This window comes from Cylas formicarius, unplaced genomic scaffold (assembly GCF_029955315.1).
Source record: "Cylas formicarius isolate icCylForm1 unplaced genomic scaffold, icCylForm1.1 PGA_scaffold_1__22_contigs__length_36826433, whole genome shotgun sequence".
In the NCBI taxonomy this organism is placed as follows: Eukaryota; Metazoa; Arthropoda; class Insecta; order Coleoptera; family Brentidae; genus Cylas; species Cylas formicarius.
In genome coordinates this window covers 24,280,819-24,295,144 of record NW_026844264.1, presented here as the reverse complement: position 1 = coordinate 24,295,144, position 14,326 = coordinate 24,280,819, and the positions used below count along the sequence as shown (strand labels likewise).

Sequence of the window (14,326 nt, the reverse complement as noted above, 5' to 3'; positions counted from 1 at the left end):
AAATCTAAAGGTCAGTTATTCAGTCCCTTAGCCAGGCTTGAAATTTCTGCAAGTGGTGGGGGCTGTTCGAAGATTAAAATGGTTAGTTTTCAACAATTGATTAGTTTTGGTAAGTCAACTGAACCTGAAAAGCTGAAAAACTAAGTAACAACATTTAATTTATCAAAAACCTGCAAGGATATTAAAACCTAGTAATTGTGAAAACAATAAAAGATAAATAATTTTATAACAACCCGTGAAGCGAAAATTTTTCCCAAAATCCAGTTTTTTTTTAAACATAAATTTTTTAAATCATTTTAAGTCGGAATAGAGATATTGAGATGTGGTTTTTACTTGGTTGTAGCATCCTTATTTGGCAATCTAATGACATAAAAAGTCACATCGTTGGATATTTTCTTTATTCAGAAAATTATTAATTTTTGCGATTATGTCACCTGTTGGCAAGGTAATCAATCGCAATCACCAAACTCATTCATAGCATGATTGATGACCAAGGAAAAGACCATTCTATAGACTCCAAGTTTATTAAAATAGGTCAAGCCCAATCTGTGATATGGGGATGATATAACAATTCTTACAATGAACATTGAAGATTTGCAAATTTTAGCAAATACCATCAACCGAGCTGGGAAAATAACATACTATGCACATGAGTAAAATCGAACTAATAGTTACTAGCCGACAAACCCATGAAAACGTTCAATGGTAGCCAATTTTACTATTCGAAACAGAAACGTGGATGCAGAGGATGCTACTGTAATGAACTTTATTGAAGAAGAAGAAGAAGACTAACTATACATTTTGTTGTTACTTAGAGCGAATCAACATATAAAATTTAGTTTAGGTAACTTTTATAACTAAAAATATTAATTAAAGACAAAAAAAAAGTTTCAAAATTAAGTTATAAAAAATTATATTTTGCTGGGGGGCACACATTAATTTATACGGGAGAGTATTAAATAATTATTGAAATGCAAAAGTTCGAGGTCTTTGCAGTACGGGGTGACCAATACAACACAACCCTTATCACAGAATATACAGGGTGCATGAAAGAAACCTTAAATACAAAAGTCATCTGGTTTGAAACAAAGTTTTGTTTTATTATATTTTTGCATTGTGCAGGGCACTCAGTGTTGCTTGGGAAAATAAAACTTCTGTTTATTTAAATGGAACATCCTGTATATTATTACATTTTGGATTCTTCAAGTTTCTAAAAAAACTACTGAACTGTAATAAATGAGGATTAAAAGACTTCCATAAAAAGAATAATATACTCGTTTTACTGATCTTGGACAAAATATTGTTTAAAATGAAAACGGATTATTTCATTCCACCCGTGCGTAAGAACAAATTAGGGAAAACTTTGAAGGAAATCAACTTTTGTGACGAACAAGCGTAAACCAGGAGTTTCGAAGGGAAAATATGAATTATCTGCACGAAACCCGTTAAATTATTTTCTATTTTCATATTATTTTTACTTCTATATGAATTTTATTTTACTTGATCTTGGAATGATTTTTATCGCAGATATCTATATATAATTATATAATTACTATTGTATATTATATTAATTTCAGTCGTAAACTCATTCTGTTGCACGCGAATTAGTGTGACTAATTTAAAATCAATTGGACGTGTGTAGGTCTTAAAAACTGAAATACGGAAACTCTAATTGCAATTTATCTGAACTTTACAATATAACTTGTTTAATGATCCCCGTCATTGCAAATATATATTTTATTATTACTCTCTCGCATTAAAAAACTAGATATACTAAATTAATTTTAAATTAAAAAAAAGAAATCTAATTAAGAGTAAAATTCAAATGCATAAGAAAATTTACACAAAGGCTCTTCTTGAAAACCACCAAGAACTACAATTTTGGAGTCAGTATATTTTTCTACTCCATTTCCATTCCTCTATAATTAGTTTTCTCGACATTGTCCAGCACGATAAAAAATAGTGTAGACTGGATTTAATTTCGACATTGTAGGGTGAAAAACACGTGCCTAGTTGGGCACTATATTCCAGGTAAGGGTTTCTATATTTATTTGATATCGTTTCTAACAAAAAGCTAACATTGTTATTCCTCGAATTCATGTAGGTTTATTTATAACCAATCTACCTCACTAATAGGCATAAACTTGGTAAAAACCTATCGGCTCTGCGAAGTTGCGGCGATATTATAAAAAAAATACTTTTAACAGATAATATATATCAACGTTTAGTAATAAAAACCACAACGAGTGTGCTTATATATAGTTCCATGCATTTCCTAGTCTTTACATTGTCGACGACTAAACAATGGTAAGCACTTCAGCTCACAACATATATTTTTTATTAAAAATTTACCTTGTTTTTATCCAGATGAAGAATATTGGGCTAGTTTTCTGGACAATCGTAGCAGGCGTAACATGTCAAAATGCTCTTGAGGAATTTAAACAAGGAAATATTAAGTTTTCGGCTCGACTATATAAGGTACGCAAAACAATCAGAGTATTAAAGTTTTAATGTAGAAATATTAGTAACAATAATAATTTAAGAAACATACAAATATCAGAATTGTTACAATAAACCAGTGTAGTAATGTTCTATTTAGAAAAAATATACTATCAAACTACTTCAGGGTTTTAAAATATATAGAAAATTAAAAAATAATATTTCGTAATTAACATCTGTTGCCTTTTTCATTAAATGCCGAAGAGAAAAACGTTGTTCGAAATCCACCGAAAATTTTTTTTGTTTCTGACAAACTTTGTAACTACCTTTATCACCATTACTCCGATATCCTGTTTTTTTAAAATATTGGGCGTATGCTTAATGCAAAAAATTACTAAACTCAAAATAATTTTATAATAATTATTGGAACATCGAAACATAATTCTTTTTAACTTGACTACTGACGTAGATAAATGGCAGCTGATATAATTTCCAATTTATATTACCACAGTACAGGACCACATTACTCTATTTTTGAGCTTACATACTTCAGACTCATTCACTGTGAAACAGCGTTTTTATTTAATTCGAAAGAAATGCCTCTATTTCTTAGGAAGTTCTCAAGGAGAACAAGAACTTCATTATCAGCCCCTTCTCAATAGAGGTGATCTTGGGATTGACTCAGGCCGGGGCAGTAGGACGAACATTCAACGAATTCACTTCAAGTTTAAATTTACCGTCAACGCAAAATAAAACGCAGGAAGCTTTGAAAGAATTCCTGCCCTCCCTTCAGCACAATTCGGACAATCTCACATTAACGACCGCTAATAAATTGTACCTCGGGAAGAATTTAAGCATTAACAAAAATTTTGAGAACATCGCTAAGTCGATTTATCACGCGGGCGCACAAAATGTCGACTTCGCAAATGCTGAAAAGGCGGCAAAAATAATCAACGATTGGGTAGAACAGCAGACCAAGAATAAGATACAAAATTTGATTGATCCCAAGCTACTCAACGAGTTTACCAGATTAGTTCTGGTAAATACGCTCTATTTTAGCGGTAAGTATTAATGTTGTTTTCACAAATTCACGTAGTTTAAAACCGGCACATTACTGAGTATTCCCAGTTTGGTAGGACATCTTGAATGATTTTCGAACTACTCAAATGACTAGTAAATGTTTTAAAAGTTTATAAAAGTAATTGGCACTTACGAATGCATTTTCAACGTATTTATGTACTATGCATAAAAACTATATGTATCTAATAACATCTAATCTATTAACTAACTAAATGAATTAATGCTTATGGACTCCAACGACCATTTAAATGCGTCAAATATATTTCAAAGTTATGCAAAATTTTAGCACTAACTAAAATAATAAACACTAACGAAAAAACATGACACAATACAGTTAAATTTGTAGTTATAATCTATGAAATAGTTTGAAGACAAATTGGGGTTAGTGGGTCAAATTGTAAACCTCTCATGCGACACTCACATGCTTCAAGCTGCTTAAATGAATAAATAGATACCTATACTCAAATAATAAAATAACAGTTTAGAAAACTGCGGAACCTAATTTATAAAGTTTGTTTTTAAATATAGAATATTGATTGGTCTTGTGAAAGACTAATCAATACATTTGTGTTCTTATAGAAAGTACGTTGTTAGGTAAGTTTTGGAAATTTTATTGTTTTTCTGGAATAAATAGTTGAATTCATGCAAGTTTTCGTTGTTTTTGGGCCTGATCCTTCATCCATCATTTTGTGCTTCGATAAAAAAAAATTAAATAAAGCAAAAACCTTTCTCTATAGTCGATGCTTGATGTAAAATTACAATTTTGTTTACATTGACATGTTACAATCACGTAACTATAATTTACAAAGCCCTATGAAAATTTCAATGCTTTTTTTTAATTACAAATTTAATTTTACAATGTATTTAATTTAAATTACTGTGAATATGACATATTGGATTGATATGAATAATCTATTTCTGGTTATGTAATTTCGCAAAATATTTTATCCGGAGTGTATTTACACACAAGTTTTTTAATTTTTTGGCGATTCCGTTGAAATCTAACAGCGCCCCCTAGGTAATAAACCAAACACTAGGTAAATAATAGTTCTTTTTATTAATTTTTCTACTCTCTTCTGTAAAAAACCTAATTATACACGGATGTACCATGCGGAAAGCCCCACTTTACCACGCGAGTTTCTTGTTTACCGCACATGTTTTATAATATACTATTACCGCACTTTTTGCATATACTATATATATTATTAAACTAACTTAATGCTTGGTTAGTGTATTAGTCCAAAACGACCGGTCAATAACAATTGGAACTTCGATCTTAGTTAGTCTAGTTAGCATTAACTATCCACCTTCAGCATTTTCAAAGCAGTTACGAACCTTACTCTTAACATTTTTCACTATTGATTATTTATAAAGTAGTATATATAAAGCGTTGTACGTTTCTGTTCTAGGTTAAGATATACAATTTCTGCAAGTGTAGATGTTGTCAAATTTCGTTAAATTATCATTAGTACTATAAAAATTGGGCAGATTGTTAGGCGACATGAATCCACATGAGCCAAATGTTTTAAGAGTGGAGTTAACTAAAGAGTCTTTACCTCACTTAATCATCTATAGCGGACAGTAAAATTAGGCACGTTTAGAGATTTCAAAAACATATCTATTTCAGGAACTTGGACTTTTCCTTTTGAAAAAAGGCTGACCCGTAAAGGCAAATTTTATTCCGGCAACAATTCTACTGACGTTGAATTGATGCATTTGGTGGAGCGCTTCGGGTATTACGACGATCGAGAACACAAGGCCCAATTTTTGGAATTAAAATTCCGTGGAGGTAACGTTAGCTTGACGGTGATCTTGCCTCACGAACGGAACGGATTGACTGCGGTAGAACAGAACGTGGAAGATCTGCTCAAACCTCGACCGCTGCAAACTGAAAGAGTGGCCGTAACGTTGCCTAAATTCACGACGAGCAGTTCATTTGCACTTAAGCCAATTTTGCAAAATGTGAGTAACTCAATCGCAACAAAACGGGATATTACAAAAACTTTCTCTTCCTAGTTGGGACTCAAAATTGCATTCACCAAACAGGCCAATTTTTCGGAATTATCTCAGGAACCTCTCTATATCGATACGGTTATTCAGAAGGCATTCGTTAATGTTTCGGAAAGCGGCGTCGAGGCGGCTGCGGCAACAGCAGGTTTGAATTTTTGTGACCGTGGTCTAAGGTCAAAGATACAAATAGACAATACAGAGAATGTTTGAGAAATTTGATTGATTCTGATTGACTTTGTTCTTTTCTAAAACTCGACATCAGTATATACATTTCGGAATAACGGCAGATGAATCAGATAGCTGGAAAATATATTTTGCAGATAAACAAATTCAAGAAATGTAAATGTAAAATGCAAAAAATCATTAAAACACATCGACGAAACATGGTTTGATACTTATACAAAATAGATCAAGTTTTACAATTGAGCATCAAACTAAAGCTTCGTTTAATAAATGATTATTATCGTAATGCAGATGCAAGTATTCCAAGAAATTGTATTTAGTTAAGGATGTCAAATATATTAAAGAAAACAAATAATATTGGTAGTCTTGTTGGGATTTTGATTCTTCTGGTATGACTTGGAACGCAATTATTAAGAGAGCAACAAACCTTTAGGTTTCCAATTTTAATCACAATCAAAAATCGCAACTTACTAACTTACTTGGGGCTAAGAGTGTCATTTAAGTTTTATTGCATATAAAAAATAAACGAAAGTTTCCGAAGCTGATACTCATAGGTTTGTATGAAATGAATTCCATCTTTGCAGAATATGAACTATTGATTTCCTTTCGAGTGTTACACCGCAGAGGGAAAAGTGTATACCGAAAGTATTTTAATGACTTAATTCTTTGCGCGGTTTACCCCTAAGTTGCCTTTCTACTATGGGCACAGGTAATATGCCCATAGTGACTTACATCAATTTTCAAACAACCTGTATTGAAACTACTTGGTAGTTATCATTAGGATTAAAAAAATATTTCTCTTTAACCTTAGGCTATTTCTTATATATTAAAAATAATCGTTTACATTAGTGACAGGTTTTTCAAAATTTGATGTATACTCCGTTTTATTAGAATAGTTATTGTGACGTTATCATTTCCTGCGCGAAGATGTTTATTTGGATCCCTCTGGGGTCTCTTTTGTTTTCTGCAGTTTATAATAAATATAGATCTGACAGGCTTATAATAATATTAATAATAACGGATTTTAGTGCGCAACAGTATTCAACAGTTGCATACGTACTTGCATTAAAAAATAGAACAGAACAAAATAACGAGGACGGGTAGCGATGAGGTCACATTACCTACTTTTTTCTAATAAAATATTCATCAGATCATACGAGGGCGCTTGGTCCAGTCATTGGAAAATAAAATCATAATTCTAAATTGCTAACACGAGCAGAAAAAAACTTTTTTGCCAACGTACATATGGAAATCACGTTTATTTGCATTTTTTATTTTTCAGTTCTAATAACTCCTGATTCGATACTTCCTTCTCCATTCATTTCGGAAGTTACTGTCGACCATCCCTTTCTCTACTTCATCAGATATAATCGACTAATTTTATTTCTGGGACGTACTTTATAATACTTTATATAAGTTCAGAAGTTGATGCATGTATTAAAGTCAGTTAAATCCGATATTATAGTTTGATGAAAAAGGTTTATTAAAAATCCAAAAGTTGTTCGAGATTTTTAATGAGGCTAATGATAAAACATATCCAAAAATTGGTGTTCCGCTTAATTCAAGACTTTTTTGAACCTCTTAGGAAAATCACTTATCAATACGTGAGCTAAGATAAGGGTAAACATTTGAAAGCTGTTTGTTCCTCCTGAGACTAGTATAATCGAAAGCATTGAATAAATTATTTTTGATATTTTTCAGCTATAGCACCATGGCTTTCGCCACCACCGCCATCAATAACGTTTAATTGTGACCACCCCTTCCTCTTTATAATTAAATACAACCATGTTGTGTTATTTTCTAGTTTCTAAACAGCCTTCAATTGGGTATATTGAGTGAGTTATAGCCTTTGAAACTCAAAAAATACACATTCGTTTCAGGTATAAGTTTTGGTTAATTAAATCAAAGGTCCTTATTCATCACTATTCAATTAATAGTTATAAGCAGCGTATATATTCTATTTTATTAGAGTTGTTGCTCTGTGATCATTTCCTGCTGGAAGGTAATTATTTGGCTCTGTCAGGTCTCTCTGGCTGGTATATAATAATAATAAACAACATTATTCAACACAACAATTATTCAGGTACAGTAATTAAAACACTGAAGCAGAACGAATTAACGAGATCAGACAGCAATAAGGTCACATTACCTGTTTGTTTCTAATAAATCGGACCATACCGTCACTCGAAAATCAAATAACAATTTTAAATGGCCTAAGGCGAGCATAAAGAATTACTTTTTTGACAAAGTATTCAATAGAAATTACGTTTATTCGTATTTTTTATTTTTCAGTTCTAATGATATCTGGTTCGATACTTCCTCGTCCATCCATCTTGGAAGTTATTGTCGACCATCCTTTTCTCTACGTCGTCAAATATAACAGATTAGTTTTATTTGTGGGTCGTATTTTTAAACTTAATTAACTTCCAGTGTGTGTGTATTTAAGTATAAGTGTTGAATATTAGTTCAGAACGAGATCAGAATTTTCAATGACCTTAATGTATTAAAGAATGAGCCAATTAGTTCTGATATTCTAGTTTGACTAAAAATTCAAAACGCGCTCAGTTTCAATGAGGCCAATGTAAAAATATATAACCAAATTGATGTTCCATGTAATTCAAGACTTTTCTAAATCTTTGACGAAATTCACTTGTCAATACATATACATAACTGAGCTCAGATAAGGGTAAAATCAATATCTCTTAATTCTGAAAGCCGTTTGTGACTTCTGAAACTAGTATGATTACTTATATAGACTAAGATATGTTTATTACCGCAATTTAAAACGTATATCTACACAGTAGAACCAATTACAAGCTTTTTGGACATTCAATAAAGTATTTTTGGTATTTTTCAGTTATTGGACGAACGTTTTCATCGCCGCCACCGGCACCCATAATGTTTAAATGTGACCATCCCTTCCTGTATATAATTAAATACAACGATATTGTGTTATTTTCTGGTCGAAATGAAAAAGTCTAAAAATTGCAATGAAAGCAATATGCTCTTATTCACTATTTTAGTCGCTATTGACTATAAATTCTTCACGTAGATTATCTTGTTTGTTAGTTATTATTGCAAAGATACATTTGTTTTCTTCCGTATTCTACACCATTCCAGCCTTCATGAAATAAATTCAAATGATTATTAATGTTATTGTTATTTAAGAGTCCTTCAACTTGAAATTGAGTGTGTTGAGTTAGTTATCGCTTTTAAAACTAAAGAGCTTAATTATTCGTTTTGTACACCGTGTGCCAAATAAAACGATTAACTATACGATCTATATTAACTATACGATCTTATTCGTACAAAAGTTTCTTGGACTCTCCTGACGATTTAAAATATTATAATTTTGTTGATACAGAGTGTCCCAAAAGTGTTCCCCACGAGATCATCTTTGATATTTTAAATGAATCACCCTGTATATTTCATCATTTTTTGAATCCTTGGTTAAAATAAAGGACACTTTCTTTGGAAATTCCTATTCGAATTTTGTATAGTTTAGGCAGAAATTGAGGTTAGGTTTTTTTTCTTCATATTTTGATTGCCTCGTATAAAATTATGTTGTGACGCTACTGATCTAGGTATTGCAACTAAAATTTAACCACAGACTAAGGAGATGATGAAGATGATCAGTTTGACAGATGCGCCTCAGCTTATACAGGGTGCCCCAATATCTCAAAAAGTAATTAAAATTTGAATATAACTTACTTTGTGTTTTGTCCTAGATTGATATTTTGTTAATTTAACTCGCCAAAACGGCACCACCTATTTGGGACACCCTGTATAAGCTGAGGCGCATCTGTCAAACTGATTGAGTAGTGCATCATCTCCTTACTCTGTGCTTAAATTTTCGTTGCAATACCTGGATCAATAGCGTCACAACACAACTTTATACGGGGCAATTAAAATATGAAAAACAAAACACATAACCTCAATTTCTGCCTAAACTATGCAAAATTCGAATAGGAATTTCTTACGAAAGTGTCCTTTATTTTAACAAAGGACTCAAAAAAATGTCGAAATATACAGGGTGCTCCATTTAAAATAACAAAGTTGATGTGGGAGGCGACACTTTTGGAACACCCTGTTTCGACAAAATTACAGTATTTTAAATCTTCAGGAGAGTCCAAGAAACTTTTGTACGAAACTGTTTTTCGTATCTCCTATGAGTTTCCAGATCATATACTGGATCGTTTTATTTGGCACACGATCTACATTCCTTTCGGGTATTTCACACAAGCAGCATAAGTATTGGTTAATTACATCAACGGTCCTTAAAAAGCAGTATTCAATTTTAAAACTTGATATTATACTCCTTTTCATTAAAATAGAGTTGCTGTGAGGTTGTCTCTCTCGGGACTGTTTTATATTATACTGTTTGTAAAAAATGGAGATCTGGCAGGTATATAAAATAATAACAACATTTACCAATTATGTATGCACTGGAATTGCCAAGGTCACATAGCGATAAAGTTACGTTACCTACTTATTTATAATAAGTCGGATCATACCGATTCATTGAAAAATAAAATAATAATTTCAAATGGCCTAAGACGAACAAAAAGAATTACTTTCTTGACATTTACATAGAAATAACGTTTATTCGTATTTTCAGTTTTAATAACTGAGAAATCTGGTTCGATACTTCGTTCTCCATTCATCTTGGAAGTTAACATCGATCATCCTTTTCTCTAAGTGATCAAATATAATCGACTAATTTTATTTCTGGGACGTATTTTGAAGTTTAATTAGCTCCGAGTATATTTAACGAAAAAAGACTTTTCTGAATATCTTACGAAAATCATTTATCGATATATACAAATAGTAACATATACATAAATGAGCTAAGTTATGGGTAACATTCATCTTTTAATTTTGAGATCTCTTTCTGGCTTCTGAAACCATTATCATTATACAGATTAACAAACATAACAAATCATAACAAACACTTTGGACATTGAATAAATTATTTTTGGTATTTTTCAGTTATAGGAGCACGGATTACAGCGGTGGAGCCAGTACAGCCTCCACCAATAATGTTTAAATGTGACCATCCATTCCTGTATATAATTAAATACAACGATGTTGTGTTATTTTCTGGTCGAAATGAAAAAGTTTAATGCTTGCCTATAATATGGTTATATTCATTATCTCACTCGTTATTAATTTTACAATTCACGTAGTTATTATTTGTTTTTCCCCAGGAACGGTCGTTTTATCCTTATTCTATACCATTCTGAATGTATAAAGTAATAAGGTAATTTTGTTTCTAGATAGACTTCATGGAATAAATTGAAAACTTTATTAATGTCATTATTATTTATAGAGTCCTTCAATTTGAAATTGAGTATGCTGAGTGAGTCATCGCTTTTAAAATTGAATAACTTAAGCAGATGTCTTTCATTTAATCATTCATGAAGTATTGAATTAGTAACGTTTCATCAGAAACATTTTCATTTCCTTCCGGCTTTTGAGTAAACGTGGAATCTGATTTCAATGATAACAAATACCTGGGTATTGCATAGAAGCGTTGCACTTTCTAAATATGATAAACCAACTGAATTTTTGCCATTGACATTTTTCAGTCCTGCATACAAGAGCTACTACTATAGAAGCATCACGTGATTTTACTGTGGACCATCCCTTTCTCTACCACATAAGTTCCAACGGGGTCATTTTGTTTTTGGGCAGAAGTTATCTTTAAAATAAAAGTGTGATTATGAAAAATGTTATTGCTTCAAAATTAAAACGATTCTTTACAAAATAGTTTTGTAATAAATAACTAAACTCAAATTAAATCAAAAATTAAATAAAAATGAATATGGAATTAAATATACGAAAGAAATAAACATTCTTGTGTGCAAAATTTTAAACATAAATTTGATAGAGCAAAAAAGTAAATCTGGATCATATCTAAAAAGCAGCTTCATGTTCACGACTCATATGTTTCGAATTCGAATCCATATTTGAAACTGTTACGCGGAAATTTGTTAACCTAATAACGTTAACCTTATTAGACTTGTAAGGGAAATTTTGATTTTTATTCTTTTCTTCTGGTACTTTAAGCCTATTATTTTTTTAGTGGGAATAACACCAACTACGATTCCTCCACCGCCAGTTGCAAATGTTACGATCAACCGACCATTCCTTTATAACATAAAGTTAAACGGGGTTATTCTATTTCTGGGTAGAATTTTATCCGTAAGTTAAGGTCTTCCGAAAATGCTTCAATAAAGTACTGTATGTTACTTTTGTGCGTTTTTGTTTTGTAATTTGGAAACCAGAATGAAGTTTCAAATTTCTAAGGCAAAGATTTTAAAAGAGAGATAATGTAATTTTGTGCCGTTTACAGAACTGCATTGGAAAAAATACTATTTCCCACATGAATTTCTTTTAAACTTCATGCACTTCATTTTAATGGATCATGTTTGTTTAGTAATTTAATGTTTTATTCGTTCAAAGCTTAGCAAGGCCTGTTTATAACTTTATTGGGTTTCATTTTATTTTGATTGCTGGTTTAATATTATTCTATCAGTCTGATAAAAACTCTCAGAAGCATGGACATAGTACTGAACAGTGTCTATTTAATGCCTATTAACTTCTAAGGCCGTGTGAATACAAGCTAGGTAGTGCTGCGACATCTGTTGCGGAGAAGCAAAGCCACAACCACACAGCCCGTGTTTTGCCACTTTGGTTAGACATTTCCTACAGGAACAAAAAGCACTCTGCCGATTGACTAACCCTGAATGTTTCCAGCCTTGTTAGGTCGATGGAGCAAGTGCGGCAATGTATTAAAAAAAAGTTTGGAATTGATTAATTGTTGTTTTGCAGGATTTATAAATAAATCATTCTTTCTGAAACTAAGAAATAAATATGGACGATAACAATTATTTACAATTTTGGAAGGTAAGAGTACAGATATCTAACCAGAATATCTACGTTTTGAAAAGCGCAGCAGTGAAAGAACGGGGCTATAGGAGAGGCCAAGGAAATAGCACCCCAAAAACAAAACATTTTGTTAATACCTGAAAATAGCTGTATAGCGGATAAAATGGGCTTTCATTCAGAAATCATTTTTCAAATATATTTTATAGTTTGCAGATCTTTAACATCCCAACCACAATTTTGTTCACCCATTTCGAGTGTCCAACAATTTTTTAAGCTTTAGTTTACACTTGATAACGGGTAGTGATACAACTGTCCGGAACGTTGTGTAAGTTAAAAATAAAGACAATGGAAGTTCGACATCCTTTTAGTATTTCTACTGAATCAGTGTCTACCACCTTCAAGCAATTTTTTCTTGATACATCTGCGATATGATCCCTATGACCCCAAGTTATGACATTGGGATTTTACTCAAATATTAGTTAACCGCAATAAACAAGCAATATTTAATTAAAATATTTTTGGATAGCTAGTTTGAAGTCGAACGTTGGTGTATGTTAAATTAAATTAGTTAATTAGAACCAGAAACATAATTAAATAAATTAAATAGAGATGTAATTTACTGATTTGAATCGGGTAGTGCCGAAGAAAATTAGTGTGGTTGAAAACCGAAGAATTTTGATTTGTTGTGCAAAAGGGAAATCATTAAAATGTTTGATAGTTAATCAAATAAATTTATTATTTTAATTATAATAAATTGTATCTTTCCATTCGTATAATACGATATTACCTAGAAGTGCTTAATTTTCTTTTTGTATATTTGATTTATAGTGAACAGTAAGCTTCTAGCTTAAACTTTAGCTTGCGCGCAGAAACATTTATATTTATATATTTAACCAAAATAAAAATTTTTGGTAAACGTAACTTTTATTACCAATGGTTTTTTCAAAAATAAATTTTTGAAAAAACCATTGGTAATAAATTTTTGAAAATTAAAAAAATCACTAATTTTTGGAAAATGTTTAAAACTCTACCAAAAGAAATCAAGATACCTTAACATCTAATTTACTAGAAAAGGGAGTTATAGCTAATGTGAAAATGAATTTCGATTATTTTTTAACGCAAAATATGTTTTTTTTTTCAATTATTGCTTTTTTTAATACTTTGACAAGAAATTTAGGAAATTTCAGGATGAAGAAATCATAGGTTCATGGTTGAAGAAATATAATAAACTAAAAAACATACTAAAATTTCATTTAACAGGTAAGGTAAGGTGAGACGAAAGTTTAGATGTTTTAAGATTTTTCAGATATTGTAGCTAAATTAGTCTCCTTTTAGGTTTTAATTTATGGACTTTGCCCTGTCAAATATTGGGCTGATTTTTAGTCTCTTTAAACATAAAGCCAGTGATAGAAAACAGCAAAAAAGCAACCCAAGTCAAAATATGAGTAACAAACAATTTAATGAAATTGCTTTATAAAATTCCCTAACACAAAAAAAAATTGCCGCCATGATAGCAATTAATTAACATAGTACCAATAATTTCTCTGTCCTGAAATTGTCACTAATATGTTACTAAAATGTGGTAAAAGAAAGGTCTTATTTAAATGAAAAATACTTCTTAAAATGATTTTCTCAACAATTACATATTGCATAGTACACATTCTAGCCCGCGATATTCGAATTTTTCTTGGTGTATTTTGATAAAAATTGAGTTTTTCTAATT

The 14,326-nt window shown here is 31.2% G+C and overlaps 1 protein-coding gene across 5 annotated transcripts; it reads left to right on the top strand.

Annotated features, from left to right (window-relative positions):
• The first annotated feature begins 2,177 nt into the window (after nucleotides 1-2,177).
• On the top strand, nucleotides 2,178-11,963 carry LOC132696323 (alaserpin-like). 5 transcript variants are annotated; one of them, XM_060661082.1, is made up of 6 exons: nucleotides 2,178-2,307; nucleotides 2,368-2,478; nucleotides 3,053-3,500; nucleotides 5,147-5,481; nucleotides 5,536-5,674; nucleotides 11,301-11,712. In XM_060661082.1, exons 1-6 carry the CDS (start codon nucleotides 2,305-2,307, stop codon nucleotides 11,417-11,419), a joined length of 1,155 nt encoding a protein of 384 aa, XP_060517065.1. In that variant the 5' UTR covers nucleotides 2,178-2,304; the 3' UTR covers nucleotides 11,420-11,712. The 5 variants fall into 5 exon arrangements, with proteins under 5 accessions (XP_060517065.1, XP_060517061.1, XP_060517060.1 ...); XM_060661078.1 differs by lacking the exon at nucleotides 11,301-11,712 and adding an exon at nucleotides 8,005-8,520; XM_060661077.1 differs by lacking the exon at nucleotides 11,301-11,712 and adding an exon at nucleotides 10,702-11,019 and having other exon boundaries at nucleotides 2,179-2,307.
• The last annotated feature ends 2,363 nt before the right edge of the window (nucleotides 11,964-14,326 follow it).